The 22,244-nt window shown below is 41.1% G+C and overlaps 1 protein-coding gene across 1 annotated transcript; it reads right to left on the reverse strand.

Moving 5' to 3' along the window:
• Nucleotides 1-1,843: 1,843 nt before the first annotated feature.
• etnk2 (ethanolamine kinase 2) lies at nucleotides 1,844-19,152 on the reverse strand. The gene is made up of 9 exons (XM_034584304.1): nucleotides 18,734-19,152; nucleotides 13,538-13,675; nucleotides 13,324-13,445; nucleotides 12,590-12,730; nucleotides 9,195-9,337; nucleotides 6,765-6,848; nucleotides 6,513-6,673; nucleotides 6,348-6,421; nucleotides 1,844-3,914 (listed from the first exon to the last, which is right to left on the reverse strand). The coding sequence occupies exons 1-9, from the start codon at nucleotides 18,878-18,880 to the stop codon at nucleotides 3,842-3,844; spliced, it is 1,083 nt and encodes a 360-aa protein (XP_034440195.1). The 5' UTR covers nucleotides 18,881-19,152; the 3' UTR covers nucleotides 1,844-3,841.
• Nucleotides 19,153-22,244: the final 3,092 nt, after the last annotated feature.

Genomic DNA, 22,244 nt, shown 5'->3' on the forward strand with positions numbered 1-22,244 from the left:
ATATGAGAATAGAGAAAACTCTATTAACCAAGACTATGTGGTGCATCTGAAAGCTCCTGAAAAAACATAGTAAGTGTACTTTGGACTTGAAGTTATGTCTAATATGTAACATAGATGTAGTTTGTGTATTTAAAGAGAAACTAAACACTTACTAAAAAAGCAGTTAGAATTCTCACTTTGCTGCAGTGTCTGTACTCTGAGACATCACTCTTGGGTGTGGGTACTGATACAACAACTTGAAACTGGCATTTAAAAACACTGCTTTTTAAGCCTGCTATTAGGTTACTCTTTAAATACCTGACAATCATTTTGAGAGTGATAGTGATTTTCAGAATTGTGTTTTGATTTTTGATGATGTTTAACTCAATATACTGTAAAGTTACATGTGTCTGCTTTTCATTCAGTCAAAGGGTTCTTCAGTGTTTTAGAAACCTAATATGAGATGCATGTTGACATCCATATGAAACAGACACGGGACTGAACCAATTTCAGTAACATAAACAGTTGGTGACAAACATTGTGGTTCCACACTACATGGTGGGTAAGGTGAGCAAAAATTAGCGCACTCCTCTGTGGAATGTTTTCAGTTCAACCCTACAGCCTTTAACACTAGTGTCCAGACAACATCAAGAAATAGTGATGTCGTTTCAGAGGAAATATAATAAACCCGAACCTAAACTGTGTCAACAGATGAGGTCCACTCAGGGTCAGTATCCTTCATTAGGTGAATGGAGAAGCTCATGGAGTGTAAATGCCCTCTTCATCTAGGCTAAATTCCGATAAGGATATTAGGATTGTGCATTCAAGCAGCAAGCTCACTAATTTGGCCTTTGTCTGCAAATCTACTAAGCAGATTACTCCACTATTAGTTCCCTAAAATAAGAGCCTCTCGATTATTCTCACCCTAAAAATTAACCATTGTTGTGGATGATTGCACTTATTTTTTATAAAAACTAATTTCAGGAAAATTCTGTTGGTTGGTTTTTGCTCCCAAAAATTGCCTTCATATCAGTTCATCTTCCACTAAGTAACCTCTTAAATTAATTTAGCCTCACAGAGCCCTAAAATGAGTTATAATTCACATTCAGACAGCTCTTATCATCACTTCTGAGTCTAAGATCCATGGACACATTTCAGACATAAATGTGACCCCTCTAAAAACACTTATGACTGAAAACCAATATCGTCAGTTAGTCTCTGTCTGTTCTGTTGTTTAAAAGGCTGCCGCTCACCTGGGAAATTATTAAACCCGTCAGTTACATGAGATCTTGTGTGGGGGACAAATGTTAGAGTTCAGTGTCACCCCCCCTGGGGGGGTCAATTTGTGTGTGTGTGATAGAGAAGTCCCTCCTCTTTTCTGGAGCCCAGCTTGAATGAACAGCTTCAGAGATTGAGGTATGTATTTACCAGTCGCCGGACCGGATAGATCAGTGATTACGTCAATGATGGGAAGGAGGACTGAATCCTGTCCTGTTGGTTATGGAAGTGCGTGTGTGGCACTGAGATTTAAAATAGAATAAATGCTAAATTGTCATAACCAAGACAATTAGAGACCACTCTGGGAAGCATTCTTTAACAAATGTTGACAGTTCATAGACTAATGAATAATCAAAACAATAAGCGATAGTAAACATGATCATTAGTTTGACGCAGGTGATATCAATTGAGTCATTTCAGCCTGGAACTGGAGACACCAATCTACAAATAGAAATCCTGCATTGCAACCTAGGAATGTCAAGTTTGCAAGACATAGGCATCCACCAATCAGGGAAGGTCTGACAACATATGTTAACAAGTTGCATTGAGGGAAATGTAAATTCAGTGCTTTGGTAGTTTTAACACATACTAGAGTAAAGTCCGGATATTTCGGCTGATTCATTTTTGATTCAAATTTTATTATAAATCTGTCTCTTGGGTCCCCCCCTACATGCAATACTAAGAGTGGACATGGTGCGAAGAGCCCCAAAGGGAATCAAACCACAGCCTCAAGCAGAGATGAGGAGCAGGTAACTAGAGCGTCACATTTGCAGAGTGAAGTCAAATTTGGAAATCTGAACATCCACATCCTTGATCAAATGTGTTCATTGTGCATGACATACATACAATCCATAGTCCAGGAGCTATTACTCCTCTCATGTTATGTGCTACATCACTACTCTGTAAACTCCCTTATTTCAAACTCCCCATCTGTAGACTTTTGTATTATTTGAAGTCTCCAGACCACACCATTGCTGACTCGAGTGACATCACTTGAGTCAATCTTATGATTTCATGCTGTGGACCAACAAAACGTTTTCATCACCATTTATTTCATATTGGAGTCCCACTTTAAGGGTTCAAGCTTTGTTTAAGTGTTGATTTACTCCTCTCTGGAATGGACAGAGGTGATCTCATGATGGACAGTGAGCCCCAGAAAACTCATTCCTGGCTCCTTCTTAAAGCTACATTCAATTTGACCCTCCACACAAATTACGCAATGTGTAATTATGCAAGACAAATTTGGCTGTAGGTCTGTGATGTGACTGGATTACAGAGTGGAGCTGAGAGTAGTCTCTGATGTTAAGTTGTCCAGTGGAACAGGCGTTACTCTCTCAACATCTGTGGGCAAAATGAGGGATGAAACCTGACTGTGGTGGGAGGAGAATAAAGATGGTAAACTGAGGAGCAGTAAAGCATTAGGAGGGAGGATTTTCCAAGAGGTCTGGAAAGTTTAACAGAGCATGTCGCTTTAACCATAAAAGTCAAGGAGGTGGAAAAATGGTTTGAGGACAGAAATGGACAGAGATTAAAGTGGCCTTCACACGAGTCTCATTCATATCTGCTGCTGCTCCCCTGCCCCAACTAAAACAACCCAAAGTGAACAGAAGTTGACCTGAGATGTTAAATAATCTACAAACATAACAAAAAGCACATTTACATTCTCTCTATCACTGACTGCTAGAACACAATAGTGATTCAACCTACTGCCAGTCATTGAGAAGCTTTTCCTTTTGTCGCTCCACACACGTTAAAGTGTCAGGTTGGTCTTTCCAGGAGAAAAGTCCACGAGCTCAAAGAAAAGTCTTTTTCATACTTCAGCACCAGCAACAGCAACAGCTTGCCCAATAGTTAGAGGAGGAACCGACAGAAGCTCAAACTGCATCAATCAGAGGAAAGGAGACGGCACAGTGCCACTCAAAGCAATAGATGCACAGGCGGACTCTGGGAAGTACAGTGCAGAAATATCACAGCAACAAGCACTTAGCACCAAAAACTGAGAAATGCGAATGACGGATCAGGTAGATTAGAATTGTTAAAAGGAGGAATGTTCTCACTGCACACCATATGCAGAATTTGAGGAATCCCAAGTGAAAAGCATCTGTAGCCAGTTTCTAACTGTAATGAGGACGTGGCATTGAGCCACAGATACAATGCACAGAACAGGACAAACTAACTGTCCATACAGTGTCATCCCGCTTTTGACCTTCATTACCAGCGATGTGGAAAAATTTGGCCCTGGTGTGAAGGACAGTAAAGCAGCGATCTCTACCCAAACTCAGACTGCTGTGCTCACTAGGACTGGTTCAGCTGCTGAGGGAAAGCAAGGCGTCAGGTTTATAGAGATAAATTAAGAACATACACACAATGAACTAATGGAAGTTTTATAGTTGTTGAGCTAGAGTTGTGACAGATGTGGAGCCAAGTCTGGAGGAATAAAAGAGCAACTGTGCTTGTTGCAGAAAAAGGATGCCAGGTAGACCAAGCAGTGCTTCATTGGCAACTGGCTCACTGAGAAGAGTTCCCACCATAAAACCTGTTACACCCTCTTGCTTGTCTTCTCGCCTCATCCTCTCATCTCCTCTCATTCTGGGATCTGCATGGCCATCACCGCAGGTTTGGTCTTGAAGTACTGGTTGAAGCGAAGCACAGCGTACCTGCAACAAACATATAGGAGGGATCAGTCCAGTAGAGAAGTGAAAATAAAAATTCTAATCCCCCACTGCTGTGCAAAATTTCCCATCCTTCAAAACAGGTTAAAATATGTTTAAAAAAGGTAAAGCCTTCAAATGTTATTACAAAATTTATATTTGCTTTTGGTTCATTACCATTACAGATTTCTTTGTCCATTGATTACAAACAACAATTTGTAAGGACAGATCGCTCATCTAAATTTTTCCCTAAGTAGAAACTAGTTAGCCTAGCATGCTAGTTTCTACCAGTGGGGGCCTGTCAATATGGAGCGACGCCCCCTCCAACATCCTGAGAAAGAAAATGTATATAAACATTTTTAATTTAATTTAATTATATAATAATATTTTACTAGAACAATGCTCATGGTAGACTGTGAGCACCTGTGAGTTTTCAATATAAGATGTTTTCAAATTGTATTTGTTTAATTTCTGTCTAAATACATACTTCCTGGTGTGGGGCACCGGCCAAATTAGAGTGAATGTAAGTTCTAAAGGTTTTGGCAACCGAGGGACCTGAGGCTGCTTTTTAATTGGTTGTTGCAGATTTTCCACAGGACGCAGCTCTCTGCACTCTCACTTTTATTTACAGCGAATTGGTATTGATTTACTTTTCTTTACATCTAATGTGATTGGTCGACCGTCACTGAGTTACTTCTGCTGCGAGCTGACCGGCAAAGTTTTGGCAACTTCAGGTGGAATTGCTGCAAATCCGGTAATTTCGCTACAAAAACACTCTTTCATAAGGAAAAAAACAGGATAAAGGAGCTCGGTACGAACCGACCGATTTACAGATTCAGCAGCCGGCAAGTGATCGAGGACGAGCGTACACCAGGGGCTTCTCTCCTCTTGTTATGAGAAACAGAGTTGACTAACTGGATGTGGTGTTAGTAATGTCTTTTATTGCTTCCCCTGTTTTTCTGTTTTAAAGTCTTGGCACGGAGGTACTGTGGACAACGACGGGGTGCGAGACCTAAAACATCTCTCTGAAAAATGCAAACGGCATGAAAGTTCCCACAGTCACTTAGACAACACAATGAGGCTACATGTTTGCAGCGCTGAAGGCTACAGGATTGGCATGTTGTGTGTTGTTCTGTTTTGTTGAGTCTAGCTTAAGTTTGTTTGTCCAATACATTTTATCACTAGCTGCAACTGTTTTCCACCTATAATGGTGGAATACAAACATGCACATGAAACTTACTAGCTCCCACAAGGAAAACTGATTATAGTTAGTTTAGCTTGCTGAATCAAAGCAGACTTTACTCTCATTCATGTCATTTTAACATCTGCTGATTCACTTGTAGGTCTCATACATTCATTGTTGTGTTTGTCTTACATTATATAAAGGAGGATAACTATCTAGCATTAGCTGTCTCTCCTTCATTGGTCCAGTTGTGGTTACAGCAAATCACCAAACTGTCAATACTCTTTTCGTTTTAATGCATTCAAGATATAGTAATTTAATAATTAGCTTAAAATATTTTCTCACTCACTCACCCAGAGACTAAGAAGCCACACCCCGTTTATCCAGGAACATAAATATTAATACAGAAGGTTTTTATAAAGATCAGCTCTAAGTGCGAGTAATTAGAAAAGAGCGGAGGAGCAGAGTCACTTGTTGACCATCGGAGTACTGCACCAGGGGGGCCAGGCAGGGCCACCCTTATGCAGTAGAGGCTAAAGATGCAGCACACAGGTCTTAACTGAATGAATGTCAAATCAGCGTGGAGAGCACTGACCGCTGTTATAGACTGAGATATTTGAGTTAAAACCGTTATTTTGTAAATTACAGCACACTTGTAGTAACAGTAAAAAATACTTTTTTAAAGCACCAATCATGAAGCTAGTGAAGATGCACACCTCTAGCAGTCATACAGTGATAGAAAATTATTCATGTATAGAAATAGAATTGTAGCCCTCTGAATCGGATCAAATAGGTGCAGAGATTCCCAGCCCTAGAGTGATTTGTTTGTAGTCCATGAACCTCCTCTCTGTAAACCACTAGTGGAGGCAAACCTGGGCTGGGTCGAAAGTCCACTTAATCTCCTTTCCAAACCACTATTCCTTGATCCTGATTTAAAACGTCCGGAGGTCAAGGAAAGATATGAGTGAGAAGTCGTAAGGACTTAGAAACAGAAACATCATGAAATGGACAATACGACTGCACCCTTGGTGTCTGTTAGTGTTACAGGTGTGTAGGCAGGAGATGTTAAGCGGAATGGACGCTTACAAATGAAATGAGAGGCATGCAGACTATAGGTTTTTAAGTTTCAGCCTTTCATTCATTTCTGTTTAACCCACACAGTCAAAAATGTAACTTGATAAGCAATATTCTACAAAGGGGGGCACCACACAAAGTCACACACACACACACACACACACACACACACACACACTTACCCGAGGAAGTCAAAATCGATGGAGGAGTATTTTGCCTGGATGAGTGCCCAGAAGCCCCAAAAGAAGTGAGAAGCCTTGGGGGAGACAAATCAGATATCAGGTGAGGTCAAGTCATGTGAGACACAGGGCGTGTGAGTGTGTGTTTGACAACATTTTCTTCCTCACCAGAGCAAACTTGTTGACCTGTACATAGAGTGTCTCCAGCTCCCGCGGGCTGACATCCTCTGTGTTCTTGGTGAAGAGTTTGTAGGCCTGCAGGTAAATTTTGAGCCAGTCCATTTGCATTTCCCGACTGGGGTACAGCCCATAGTCCAACTCAGCCATACCTGATCACACACAGTTGTATAAGAAGCTATACTACAGTACATGGATTTAAGATTTACCCTCACAGACAAATCACGCTGTGGTTCAACAAACCTGCAAACTCATTGAAGTGGTTGCCGATGTCGAAGGCCTGGTAGTTGTAGCTGGAGTACTCATAGTCAATGAACCGAACATGACCTGAAAACACATGAAATGTATTTAGATTTAGGTGCTGAAAAAAGTACCTTGGTATCTCCACTCCCAAAAAGCAGCCTGGTGCATCTTTAAACCTAGTTAGGAAAAATGGAAAGCCTGACTTCAGAACTCAATTGACCGTTGATGTTCCGATGAGGGCAGAGTGGCACCCTGTGGTGTTAATGGATGTTCTAACAACTCAGACATTGTCAGAGAGGCCCTTTTCTGTGCAACAGTTTTCGACTATAGCCGAGTTTTTAGACAATAACTCCAGAAAATGTCTAGAGAAAGGGGTCAGAACATTTTGCGGAGCTTGCATTTCATGTATGAAGAACGCAGCAGGAGATTGTCCGAGTCAGACACTAATAACAACAACAGGAGACTTTCCAGATTATTCATGCTACTAGGTAGAGCACGCAGAAGGCAGGACATAACTTTGATGCCTTATAAATTGTGGGAATTGTAAAGCAAGCACACATTTTTGACACTAATTCCTTTGTTTCAGCTTCATAATGTGAATATTTGCGAGTCGAATAATCTTCTTTCATTGCAAAGTCAACAGCCCTGGGTTTTTCGGACTGTTCTGGGAAACTGTGATGGGCATTTTATCCATCTGGAAAATAATCCTATGTTGCAGCCCATATCTAAAAATATGTACAACATCATCTCTTACTCTCTCCCAATCTGACAACCCTATCTCACCAACAGATTCTGTACCTGTCTGTCGCAACATTCGCTTCCTCCTGTCCTCTTACTTCACGGCAGGTGCGCAAGTCCCCCCCAGCTCCGTGGTTGTCCGACTCAATGTGTTCCCCATTCTCCAAACCAACATTCTGAAAGTAGCTTTCCATCAACCACATCTAGATCACCAGTCTATTGCTACTGACCTTCTTCCTTTTCCCACCCGTCTTATAAACACTTCCCTATCAACTGGCTGTTTCCCTAACTCTCTTAGAGAGGCAAGAGTTAACCCCCTCCTCAAGAAACCCACCCTCAACCTATCTGAAGTAAACAACTACAGACCTGTCTCTCTTCTTCCTTTTCTCTCCAACGCACTTGAGTGTACGATCGTTAATCAACTCTCCTCCTATCTTCACCATAACAACCTTCTTGATCCTCACCAGTCTGGTTTCAAGGCAGGCCACTCAACTGAGACTGCCCTCCTTGCTGTCACTGAGCAACTTCACACTGCTTGAGCAGTCTCTCTCGTCTGTCCTCATCCTTCTAGACCTTCCTGCTGCATTTGACACAGTGAAGCACCAGATCCTTATTTCCTCCCTTCAGGACCTGGGTGTCTCAGGCTCTGCTCTCTCCCTGCTCACATTCTACCTCAAAGGCCGTACCTTCTGGGTAACTTGGAGAGGACCTGTGTCAGAACCTTGTCCTCTCACTACTGGGGTCCATCAAGGTTCCGTCCTGGGTCCCCTCCTTTTTTCTCTGCCCACCTACTCTCACGGCTCTGTAATTCACTCACATGGCTTTACCTACCACAGCTACGCAGATGACATCCAACTTATTCTCTCTTTTCCCCAATCTGAAACACAGGTAGCAGCACAAATCTCTCCCTGTCTGACTGACATCTCTCAGTGGATGTCCGCACACCATTTAAAAATCCACCTTGACAATACCAAGCTACTTTTCCTTCCAGGGAAAGGCTCTCCCACCCACGACCTTACTATCACCATCGACTACTCGTTGGTAGCCCCCACCCAGACCGCAGGGAACCTGGGTGTGACAATTGACAGTCAACTCTCCCTCACTGCCAACATTGCTGCAACAACCAGATCGTGTAGATACATGCTGCACAATATCAGGAGGAATACGTCCCGTTCTCACTCAGAAGGTGGCGCAGGTTCTGGTCCAGGCTCTGGTCATCTCACGCCTAGACTACTGCAACTCCCTCCTGTCTGGTCTGCCTGCTAGTGCCATCCGACCTCTGCAGTTCATCCAGAGGCTGCATGCTAAAAACACATGTCCCTCTGACTACACCTTGGTTAAGAAGATGATGGTCTAATAACCATCGTCAAATCTCAAAAAGTTGAGAAAGCTGGGTTTAGTTGCACTTATATGTTGCACTTGCATGTAGCACTTTGTAGTTTGGCTTTTTTTAAGCTTATGTACTTACATGATTCTTTCTGTTCTGGGTTTGTACCCTCATGGTTGAATACACTTATTGTAAGTCGCTTTGGATAAAAGTGTCAGCTAAATTATATGTAATGTAATGTAACATCACTCCACATCACATATACAGTATCTGTATGACGTTTAGTGCTGCAGTGTGATGAGATCACTCTGGTTGTTAGTTGATGAATAAATGGGTGATGCTGGGATTTACTAGAGGGTACCCACCCTCTTTGTTGTTGTGGATGATGTTCTTGCAGAGCAGGTCATTGTGGCAGAGCACTACAGGGGAGCCAAGTGTGGATAGATGCTCCTTCATCCAAACCATCTCCTGCTCCAAAACGGCCTTGCTGGGCACCTCCTGCTGGATCCTGGGCAGCGAACACAGAGACAGATGAAGAGAGAAGAAAATGTCAGCACACTTCAGGTACTGCAAACACAACACTGGGCCCTGTGTGCATGGTAAGGGAAAGTGACAGGAACTGTTTTACTACGTAGGTATTGTGGATATAAATAAACAACCTTTCATTGTTTTGGTATCATTACTGAGCAGGAACAAACTGTGTGGGATGTGAAAACAGCTGAGATCGACATGCACTAACAATGCACAGGCTCAGCGTGGCACTGCCCAGCTGTTCTCCTGGGATCAAAGTGACAGAGAAACAGGCTCCCAGTGGATACACATAGAGCTCCAGCTCCTAAATCAATATGGACACAGTATCATGTTCCATAAATGTTTGACATGTGATCTAATCTATCACTGTATGGTATTCACTTATCACCATGTATTAAAATATTTGACCTTTTCCAACTGGGTGCATATGACACAGGCCGACTGAACGTTGATACATCCAACCAACGTTCAGCCAAAGTTGGGCGACACGCTGACCCATTCAGATCACCTGTGTCTGTCTGACAGTGGTATTATTGGCTAGTGGAGAAAGGGTTAAGTCAACGTGTCTTAGCCAACCAGACCGGAGTACTGAGCAGAGACCCCTGTGCTAACTGTAATGTGCTTATGAGATTTAATCCACGGTCACAGTCAGCCTGATAGCAGGAGACGAGAGACAACAGAGGGGGAGGCTGGGAAAACAAGCGCACACACAAGACATTACATAGACTTAAATTAGTTTCCTGGAGACTTTCTCGAATCTTAATAATAACTACTACTAGCCTGACTCCCTTACTCTCTACCCCTGAAAATGTGCCTTCACTTTATGGTTAAAAGGGTCCTACAAGGAAGTTTTCATTTCCGGCACCTCTGTGGACAAAAGCACTAGTTTCCACTGTCACCTGCTGTAAAAACCTCGGTTCAGAGAGTATAAGCAATTGTTTGTTGAAGGAGTGAAATAAAAGACAAACAAAAAAAGAGACATGTAGTGAGTTCAGGACACACACCAAGAAAATTACGACACCGCAGGTCTCATTAGATTGTTTCCACTGTAATAATATAACATGAAACAAGGACTGCATCAGTTTAAATCCTCTTCTCAGACCACTGTCTCTCTCAGCGATACCTGGGCACACGTACCAAAGCGTGACAAGGGGAGGGGTTCAAAGATCAAAATACTCAACATCTTCATACAAAAATAAAGATACATAAAATATGAACCCATTTGTCAGTAAAGACAATCTTTTAACAATATCATTACTGATCTAACATACCCATTAATTATTAACTACGTTTATACAGGTACAAGAAATCCATACTTGCCACTCCTCTTGTGGGCAAATGGCACATCCCACCTGAGAGAATACCAAATCAGGAAGAATCCCCACAAACACACAGATTCTTCCTGACTCGCTGCCTCACCTTTACCTGCCGCTCCTTCCAGAGTCTCATCTATTCACTCCCTGCCTCACACAAATTTAGCACAGACATCATAATGTTGATATGTGGGATGTAACCAGTGTTTTATGTCATCGCTAATGAAATAACTTTCTATTACACTGGAATATCACACGTCACACAGACATCTGCCAGTTCTTTGCGAATGCCCATTAAAATGTGGGTTTTATACGCCGTGATCCAGGCGGTGTTGTAACAAGTGTCTGCTGTCCAGGAGCAGGGCACTCGAGCTGTCTGTGTTACCAAGGAAGAGAGGAAAGTGACCCGATACACAGAGTTAAGCAAACATCTGCTGGCCCACTGCATGCCTCAGACTCCATAATCCAGTCGCCTGTTACTGTTACAGTTATATAAACCACATGCTGGACTTAATCTAATAGCCATTAGAACAAAGATATCAGCTGTGACTGGGCAGCTGGCCCGGTTATGAAACTGTCCACCTTTGTCCACAGGTTCAGTGTCAAGATGCAAAGTGAACCATCTTCAGCGTGAACTCCCATTAACTCTACTGTGTCTGATCAGAGAAGGATCTGATTATCATATCAGCAGATAATCTATAGCCTTGACCTCTAACGTTCCTTTCTTTCATTATTACACATTATATCAACAGGCCTTAGATTGATTGCAACACATGAAAGGGTGTTTGTATTTAATTTTTATAATCCACATTACTTCTCTGAAGACCTTATGTAGGTTTTAGTTTTTTTTCCTAATTAGACAATATTATCATTTACAGCTGTTTACTCATCAATTGGGCAGAAACATTGTGTGGTCAGCATTACACTTAACTCCTTCACTTACAAAGAGCTGTGTCCAGCAGTGGAAAGCAGTGCTGATGTCAACTCTTCCCTTGCTTTTATTCCGATCACTTCTTAGCTTCTTCTGAAGTTAGCTTTCTATCCTCAGAGGGCGTATTGTATCCCTTTGTCTTGTAAATGAAATGATGACAGAAGCTGTTGGCAAGTGACCATCACCACCACATGCTGATATATATAGCACTTTTAACTTCTAAATAACAAGACTATGAGTCTACACAGCCACACTAGCAGTTCTGCTAGGTCTGTACTTATGTATGTAACATTATGTTTGAAATGCTAATATGCTAACTACATTAGCCCCAACAAAAGACAATGGTTGTGTCCGAAATCACTAGGGTTCGTCCGACGACGATGGCTGACGGGCATCACGATGTTGAGCCTACATTGTAATTGGGTCATTGTGACAGGATTACGACATCCTAGAGCGACAATGTGATAATTAAATGTTTATTTTACACTTAATAGGAGTGCAATGCATGATGCTTCATGTGGCTCAGCTAGTCACCATCTGTTGTACACTACTTTTGACGATGCACTGTAGGATAAGACAAGTCCACTATATAGGGTATTAAAAAATGCTACAAAATGGCGAGCTCACAATATAGTGATTAGTGAATGATTCGAGCTTAGGTTTGGAAACTTGGGAGATTGGCTAGTTTTGACGACTAGACAATTATATGTTAACTTCAGATAATCTTTTTTGAATGGAGAGAGTACCTGTGTAACACCTGCTCCTACAGATCTGCATCATGTTTAGCCTTAATGTTGCTAAGCCAGAGAGCGTCTTGTCATTGGGCTATAAATCAACCCACCTCTCTCTCCAACCAGATTATAATTCATAATACATGGGGTGGTTTTTGAGTCGGGGTGGGTTCAGGTAATTGATAAAAACATTTTGAGGGTTGCGTGGTGCACATTGGCTCTCATAAAAGGTTCGGCTGGACTCCAGATCTGACCTGATGTTGGAGGCTTGCTCTGTAAACTCTGTGGCCACAAGAGAGAAGTATTTTCTCATCTTGATCCAGAGGTTGGGTTTGGGGATGCAGCCGTTGTGTGCGTGGATTGCATGGATACGAGCCATCTCCCTGGATATCATTCTGAGAGGAGACAAATATACACACACAGAAAGATCACAATGGGATTTTCAACATGAACGACTACACTGTTTTCTACATGATTATAAAGAATTCCAAGGATCCAGTGACAGACAGCCATGCTTCAGAGTTAAGATAATGCTATCTACAAGGTTAGACGAGGACAAGAATCTCTTGCAGAGTTCCGGAAAGAAGTTTAATGAAAACAACACTTCATGTAATACACACTGAGCTGACACAAATAATGTGTTAAAAAACCCCAAGGACATTGAGCATTACCAAATAAAAGTATTACAATTGACTGCTTTGGGCATATTTCTGTTATAATCCAGGATGCCAGCAATTCTTTTGCACAAATATTTTTGGGATCAGCCCGTGTGTTTATTTGTTTCATCTGCATGTAACTTATTTGTGTATGCTTCACTTCGGTCTCTCCTGCAATGTTGAGGCATTGTAAAATAGTCTAAGATCCTATGTGGAAAAAACAAACCACAAAGGGTTCTGAGCAAAACTCTACCTCCCAATATTTTATAAATGTATCATCTCTGGGCTACGTCAAAATCCTGAGCAGGCCAATGACTCTACCATGTCCACACCTGAGCAGGGAAGGATCCCGGACATCCTGCGTCCCAAGAGCGTCCCCTTGCATGAACTCATAGCAGATGCCGTTCTGAAAGGTGCAGTAGAGGCGGGGCGCACAACCGTTTGCATGTAGCACCTAAACATGAGGCACACAAAAAAAAACACAGCACATTGAACAAATCTGTGGTGCTTAAGGAGAGAGCACATACCCATTTGTTTTTAAACTACCTGAAAGCTTTTGAGCTCATTGTCTCTGTCCACGATCAGCTCTGTCTTGTTGCCGTATACTCGCACCAGCACCACATCGTCCGGACTGTCCTCCACATAGCAGCCCACCAGCTTGTTGGTGGTTCCATCAGTGAAGAGCTGGGAAGAAAATGAGTCATATGATAGTTATTTATTATTCATTATTATTCATATTAACTTCATAGTTATTCATATTAACTTCATAGTTATTCATATTAACTTCATAGTTATTCACATATGACCAAAACTCATCTCAAGCCAATACTTTCTTGTTGTCTCAGCTGTTGTTTGACTAGTTACACCACTGACATTTTTTTATAAGCGCCAACAGCATGACAGATGAGCTGCAGCGAAAAAAGGTCTTGTGTCAGATTTTCTAGTTCAATTTCCATTTAGTTTATTGTAGTTATTTATTATTATTTCTATTATTTCCATTAGTCCTGCAAACCTAAACTTCTGGTGAATTGTTTTTTTTTTTTTTACATTGGCACAATGGAGGCACATTGAATCTTCTGCAGGTTGGTGCTGCCCAAAGAAAAGTCTCCCCTGCGTCTGAAGTAGGGCCTTAAATATCTGGATCGCAGCATCACTCCAGTGGAAGCCTTTGAGCCAAACCCAACCCACTGCTGCAAACACAATAACAACATACACATGTGCCCCCAGCCCAGACGCTCACTCACGCATATCTGACATTCCACACGTGACTAACCACAAAGATGGGCGCACAGGCATCCCTGTTATGACCGTACATACACAAGCATACACGCCCTTGCTACCACATGACTGATCCAGTCTACCCGCCACACAATACGCCGCTAAGACCGGCAATCAATACATCGACAGACAGCGATAAGCTTGGACCCAGACAGAGGTAAACATTCATCCATATACTGTCTGACGTTTTATTCCCCCACCCCCCCATCATCAGTGAGTCTAGGTTCGGTGGTCTGATTGCACGGCCCTGAACTGGCTTCCTTTGGCAGAGAAGACTCAGTCTGTCTTCAGCGTGAGAACGTTGTAAAAGGAGATTGCTGCTCTGTTGCTACTGGCACAATCTGTCTGTTTTCAGAACCTCTGTGCGAGTGTGAGATGTTTGGAAATGACATTGTGTATTTACAGTAAAAGTCTTCCTGTCCAGGTGGAGGGACTAAGCAGCTGTTTCTATCAACAGTGCCCTGCTGCTCCCCCACCACATTTAATGCTTCCCGCTTTCATCAAAACAACAGTCCTGCTGCTCAAGAACATCCTTCCTGACTCATCCAAAATAACCAACACTAAACTTAATCTCACATTGTCCTCACTCCATTATCTGCTGTGACTTGAATATATTGACAGTCATGCAGCTTTGCCATTCCACACCTGGACAATAGCATCCGGTGGGAAAAAGCTGTTTGGGTGACGGTCATTGAGAAAAGCCCTGGAAGTCAGGCCTTTCAGCAAGCGAGGTGAACACTGCCACGTTCTGGGTGGCAGGTGCGTAGTCCAATCCACAGAGATTAGCCAGCAGGATGTAAACACACGGTTGCCATAGCTGGGTTAAATCGTGGCACCATGAGAGTCACAGCAGTAAATGGTGTCACTCCATTGACTTTGATCTGACAATGAGACATGAGTCACTTGATCCTTTACGAGGAATCAACTATGCAATTTCCTTTGCCTGACAGGCTCATCAACCTATTTACCAAACCACCACCTTCAGCATTTGTCAAGTAACTCGTGTAAAAGTCAACATCATATGTACTCTGGTTTTGTTAATATAAGAATATGCCCCTTTGTGGCAGTTGACTAATATTAAAAAGGACTCCTATCATGACCAGGGCCCTAAAATGTTTGATCTGCACATACCTAAATATGTCAAATGTATGCAAGACTACATAAAATAAAACTTTTAACCCTGTCTGAATCACGTATTAGAGCTTTTTATAATTGTTCAAACAATTGTTTCTATTTTCAATGTATATTCTCAAACCTCTCGGAAATGAAATGCACGTCTCCATTTGTGGGGCATGAAAATACCACGAACAATGATGGAAATAAGTTCAGGACTATATATTTTATACCTGGCAAACTTGTTTTATTACAAATATCAGATTCAGAATGGAATGAACTATACCACAAAACCTCAAAAGAAAAGAGTCTACACAATGGTAAATCCAAAACCTAAACCCAGTCAAGTAACCAGTCTATTGAGTTTTAATTTTATTTGCTAAGAATTTGTGTATTTTGTTCCAACAGTACCACAGAAAAAGTTCAGACACCACACTTTACATATACGGGGACTGTGACTTCACAACTTGTTGGCACCTAAGATAATGACACAAACAGGCAGATAATACAGACTGATGCCATTGTTCTGCAACAGACTTAATAGACATAGACTGATGATTCCCATGCTCTTTAATTAACTGGTAGAGCTAAATGTTCAACAGACATGGTGAAGGCAACAAATAGCAGAGAGCCAACCCTGGAATAATATGTTATCTTGGAAAGATTAAGAAGTACTTGATATGACACCTGTACTTTTTTTTTTTATTTGCTGACTTAATATTAATTTAAAGAAATGTGTTAAATTTCTCCTTTTTGCTAAATTTTAAAAAGCTGGGTCCTTTCTGTGTGGAGTTTGCATGTTCTCCCTGTGTCTGAGTGGGTTTTCTCCTGGTTCTCCGGTTTCCTACCATAGTCCAAACACATGCGGGTTATATTAATTGGAGACTCAAGACTGACTGTAGGTATTAATGTAAGACTGAAAGGTTGTTTGTTGGGTTGTATGTCAGCCCTGTGATGAGCTGGTGACCTGCCTGGGGTAAACCCTGCCTCTTGCACAATGTGGGCTGCATGGGATTGACTCCAGCAACCATTAAGAAAGGGATAAGCAGGATAGAAAATTGATGGATTATGATGGATTTAAATTTGTACTTTTATTCTAATATCTAAGGTGAGGTTTTTGTACCATTTCATAATGTAAAAAGGGTTGATTAACTGGTTGGCCAAAAGGCAGAACATGTATCGACAACTAATGTGATGAACAATTTATCCTTTCATTTATTTTATAGAATATTGCAATATGATATTATTTAAGCCTCTCAAATGTGAGAAGTTGCTGCTTTTAAATGTCTAAACACTACATTAGCTTAAATATTTATATTTTCTATATTATTCTAAAGTTCAATATATTTGTGTTTTTTTCTTTTTCTTTGATTTAGAATAAAGTTTAATTTAAGTTTGGTTAAACTGTCACCCAACAAGCCAATACATTTGTTTATCATAAGGATTTGATAACGACATCTTAAGAATCATTGCCCTTTTTTAGATAAACATTGGCCGATATAACAGTATCGGAAAGGTTTTTACCAGTATTGGCCCCAAAGAATCCATATCAGTTGGTTTTACAGAACATAAATTATTTTAATGATTTTCTGATGTTATGGAGCTAAAGAAAATATGTATTATGTAAAACATCAATTGTTGCAGCCCTGCTTTTATTTTAAGTACTTTATTAATATTATCAGCAGCAGCAGTTTAACTTTCTATGTCGATTACACCAAACTCATTGGATCTGACTAAAAACTCCATGTGACACAATTTCACAACATTAGTGCTGTGAGTGCGAGCAGTGAGAGCCGAGTCTGTCATTGAAATCTCTGACTTCAGGATGAAGCTCCGTCCCACAGGTTTTGTCTGCAGGACTGGTTTTACAGTGTCTTTCATCCACAAGCAACAGAAACATGAAAGCTTGCTGTGACAACAAGGACCGAGTCTAGAGGAGCAACAGTTCCTCTCATTTACCTCTGGACCCTCTGGTTTCTGCTCCTGTCACTGTGAATTCATTAACAACTTTTATGGAATTGAAAGGCATTAAAACTAACAACATCCTTTTATTATTTTAATATAATGTGCAATAATATTTCAATATAACTTACTCCTATTATCATTGCCATTAACTAATTTCTATTGCCACTTTAGTTTAGCATTAGTTTACTGTCTAATCTGTTGTTATTTCTGTTAGGCACTGGTTCTACTCCGAAGACACTTTATATTACTATTTTTATTTTCAATTATATTTTTACACTTAATAGTGTATTGTAGTACTCTATTGTATATTGCACTGTTACTGTAATCTTGAAGCAAGTCGACACAAGAATTTCCTTCAGGATTAATAGTCTATCTTATCTGAACAACTAGAGCAGACATATTTGTATATTTGTCCTTGTGTCAACTTTATGTTTGCCATTTTCCCTTAAATGAACTTGTGTCTCCTCTATATACATAATATTGCCTTGTACAATGCAACTGAACTACACCATCAGTCATCGCGTTCGTTTTGGGGCATTTGCTGTTTGTCCGAATGACAATATTCTAACGAAGACAAAAATAATCGGATTATAAAACATGAGGGTTTATTTCTTCATTTTAGAGAATATTGTTTGCATGCTGTGCTGAAATGTACAGGTAAGGTCGATTTGTGTTGCAATTACTACGTGGGCATCTCAAAGGTCACTGAGCTGTTACACCCCTATGAGGTGTCAGTCGAGAACTTCAGGGCAGTAAAATCAACCCTTCCACACTTTATATACTTTATAAAGTGTGGTAATATTGTCTTTTGGCAGTATGCAGTGACCAGACGCCACCATGGCATCTCATGTTTCTATTACTTTTAACACTGAGGCTGAGTCAGCCAGCTGTGACAGCCTCCATTAGGTGTGTCTTCTCCCATGAGAAATTAACAATCCTCATGTTTCCCAACCAAACCGACCTCCATGTCACCACCAGCTGACACTGACACCAGGTGACAGCCTGACTTGGCCTTCATGCAGACTATTGGCTGCTCCACGTTTCGTACTCTGGTCACATAAAGCTGTCTGATAAGGGAAATGACGTTAGCCCAATAGATATAATATTCCCCTGGTGTCTTGGACGCTAATCTACTAACCGGCACTAGCTTGCTAGCACAGTTAGGAGTTCCAACCGGCAGCATCTTGCTAGCTTAGCCCACATTGTTCCACTAAACACCGAAAGAAGGTCCTCATTCATAAATGAGAGGGGGAGCACGTCTGCCAGTGTCGTGTGTTAGTGAAGCACACCGGTGTGTCGTGTTTCCACGGCTCCCTCACACCGCTGCAGGGCTGTCAGTCTGAGCCTGGCCACACGGTGCTAAGCTAGCATGGCGGTAAACCTTACCTTGGTCTTGACATGGCTGGAGTCCCACGCCGGTCTCAGCTCTTTGATGAGCTCCATCGCTCCCCCCGCCACGTCGTGTTCGTCCACGAAGATGGGGATTTTCCTGATGACCGGCGAGCCGACGGGCACATGTATCTGAGTCTCCATCCTGCAGCCGCGTATCTGGATCGTTAATCTCCGGTTCCTTCACTTCCAGACACCGCAGCATGCAAAGTGTCGCTCGGTTTGCAAGCGGCTAAATCCTCAGTGTGCGTGTGCGTGTGAATGATTGTCAGGTTCTTATCTTGGTAAGTGCAGCGGTGGTGGTGAAGAGGAGGCTGAAGAAGATGAACGGTAACACTGCCGGTAGAGATGCTGGCCGCCGGTTTATCTTGGGAGCAGTCAACCCCCTGTACCACTTCCTCTTACTTGGCTCCGCCCTCCCGGGATCATCCGATTGTACCGCGGCCTGAGACGCAGCACAGCCGGACACGCCTACTTCCCCCCCCACGAGTGCAGCCGAGTAGAACCCGGGTTGAGCCGAATGGAATGAAACTCTGCTGCCTTCACGAGAAAAGGATGGAATACATTTGACTCAATTAATCCCTTTATTAAACCCTTTGACACACAACACGGGTCAAAAGTTACCCGGCTCAGTTTTTATTTTCTTTATCTTTGCAGTGAATGAATTTAATCATTCAGTATTGCAGGTATTCCCCAATTAACTTCATCATCACAAACCCTTATTTAACCTTTTACTTTTTCAGTAAAATCTTTTTTGTATCACTACCCTTCTAATTGCACAACATGGGTAAACAATTATTGGCTTTATTCTTTATAGCTTATTCTCCCTTCTACATATAGGAGAAGGCTCCTTTGATAATACCCCAGCCCGTTCACTCCGCTCTGCTTCAGCCAATCGGCTTGTTGCTCCCTCACTGCGAGCTAAACACTCATCAAAATCACGACTGTTTGCTGTCTTGGCTCCTAAATGGTGGAATGAGCTCCCCATGGACATCAGAAAGTTTACACATCTTCCGCCGCAAACTAAAAACACACCTATTCCGACTATACCTTGAATAATATTTTAAAACTAACAATTTAGTAGCACTTAAATGGCACTTACTTGTAGCACTTTGTAGTTTTGCTTTTTTGAAGAAATTGTACTTTCTTGATTCTTGTAGGAGCCTAAAGGAGCCTAAATACTTGTTTTTGATTACCAAAATCATTATTTTCCTTTTTCCTTTCTTACTTTATAAACAAACTTACATTTTGTATTTCTACATGACTTTTACACACATGGGTCAAAACGACCGATACACTATGTTTTAACTACAGAACACCTGCCATTCATTTCACACAGCTGCTTTTGCACACACGTTGCACGTAAGTCTTCAATCCATTACTAGTGAGAAAGAGAAATATGTACAAAACTAACTCGCTGTTAGCTAGCTAGCTTCTTTTCTGGCTAGCTAACCATAGCTATATCAACAAAATAAAACTCGAAATATAACAGTTTATATTTAATAGACTGATTGATTGATGCATTTGAAACTATGCTTTTGATTTTCTTTATCCATAATGTTAGTATGGCTGGTCACAATCATTTCAGACTTCACAAAGATGCTGTATGAAGAACAGGATGAGGAAAATGAGGTGGCAATTCTTGGGAGTCTGAAATCTCTGATGCTGAGGACCTAGAGCAGGGGTATTCAACTAAAATTTAAAGAGGTCCAGTTAGAGAAAATTTCTTGAAGCAAAGGTCCGGAAGATCATAATGTCTAACTATTTAGTGTGATATATATTTAAGTAGCCTAGTAGTTCTATCAACATCTGCATGTACTAAATACCTGACTGTCAAATCAAATGAATTCAGTACGATTCAAAAACTTTGACAATATTTATTGTCACGTAACATAGAACTGAACATATATGTATGATTGCAGATATGTATAATGTTCTCTCATTGACTAAATAAAAGTAGGGCTGCATTTCAAAATAAGAGAAAATAAATAAAATGTGAAAATTGTGCACGTTCAAATAAAGGTCTTAACTTCAGAAAAATAAAATAAAGGGAGCAAAAGCTTGAATTTCCCTTTTTCTGTTTCACATCTTGACTCAAAAGTCTCAACCAATTTTACAGATAATAAATCTCAACACATCTTAACAATTGAACAGTTTTAGAATCACTTTCTTCCCCTCTTATTTCCCACTCCCCCACTTTGTTCGTCTGTTTCTCTCCCTTTCTCCGTCTCACTCCTGTTTCTCCACTTTCTCCGTCTCACTCCTGTTTCTCCACTTTCTCCGTCTCACTCCTGTTTCTCAACTTTCTCCGTCTCACTCCTCTGTTTCTCCACTTTCTCCGTCTCACTCCTCTGTTTCTCCACTTTCTCCGTCTCACTCCTGTTTCTCCACTTTCTCCGTCTCACTCCACATGTGCCTGGTCGTACCTCAGTGAAGACCCTACCCGTCATTGCACAGTCCCAGCTGAAGACAAGAGGTGACCAGGCCTTTGTAGTCAGGGCTCCCACTCTGTTGAACAATCTGGAGATCTTGTCTGTCAATCATTTATCCTCTTTTAAATCTCTCTTAAAGACACATTTTATAGGTGTGCTCTGCCCTATTTCTGATCTTACCAACTGTGTAAATCATTTCACAATGTTTTATTCTATCTTGTTTTTACTCTTTCGTCATCTGTTTTTATTTCTGTATCTGTGCTCTAATCTTCAAATTGCTTTTGATTGTTTCCTAATGTTTTGACTTTCATTTTTCATTTTTAACTTGTAAAGTACCTTGTAGCCGTGTTTTAAAAGGTCCTATATAAATACAGCTTGTTTTTTGTTGTATTATTTTATTATTATCAAAATGAACAACTTTACTTGGTTTCAGTTTCTTTTTTGTCTTATTAGTAATAATTGCAGAATAAATGTGTGATATGTGTTGTGTGTTTGTTACTTTGTGTGAATATTTTAGAAGTTATGTTAGGGGCTGTGCAAAACAAATCTACCTATGGGTACAAATAAATGAACCTAACCGAACCTAAATACAAGAAAACATGAGTATGTGTGGGATTACAGGGTTTGGTTACAAGCAGCAACTGTTTTCTTTAACTGCAAACTGAGGAGCTTTGAGTTTTTGGACGAAACAAGAAATACTGCCTGAAGATTACACCTTGGACTCACATTTTAGACTATTGTCTGTCTTGTTTTGTTCATTCAGCTCCTACAAAACTTAAAATATATTTGACACACTGAGGAGAGAACCAGGGTATCCAGGCTTTTTTAATCGGTTGGACTGGTTATCTACACAGCTGCAGCGGGATTACAGGTCACATCTGACATATTTCCAAGTAAGCAGGATGAAAATGACTTCACCCATTATCAGTTTTGACCATTTGAAATTACAGCAGCAAGAAAAAGTAAGTGTACTCTGTGGAATTACCTGCATTTTTGTATGAATTTGTCTCACAATATGGTCAGACCTCAATCTAACTCACAATAATGAACAAACACAATTAAGTAATGCTCATTTC

Source organism: Hippoglossus hippoglossus, chromosome 5 (genome assembly GCF_009819705.1).
Source record: "Hippoglossus hippoglossus isolate fHipHip1 chromosome 5, fHipHip1.pri, whole genome shotgun sequence".
In the NCBI taxonomy this organism is placed as follows: Eukaryota; Metazoa; Chordata; class Actinopteri; order Pleuronectiformes; family Pleuronectidae; genus Hippoglossus; species Hippoglossus hippoglossus.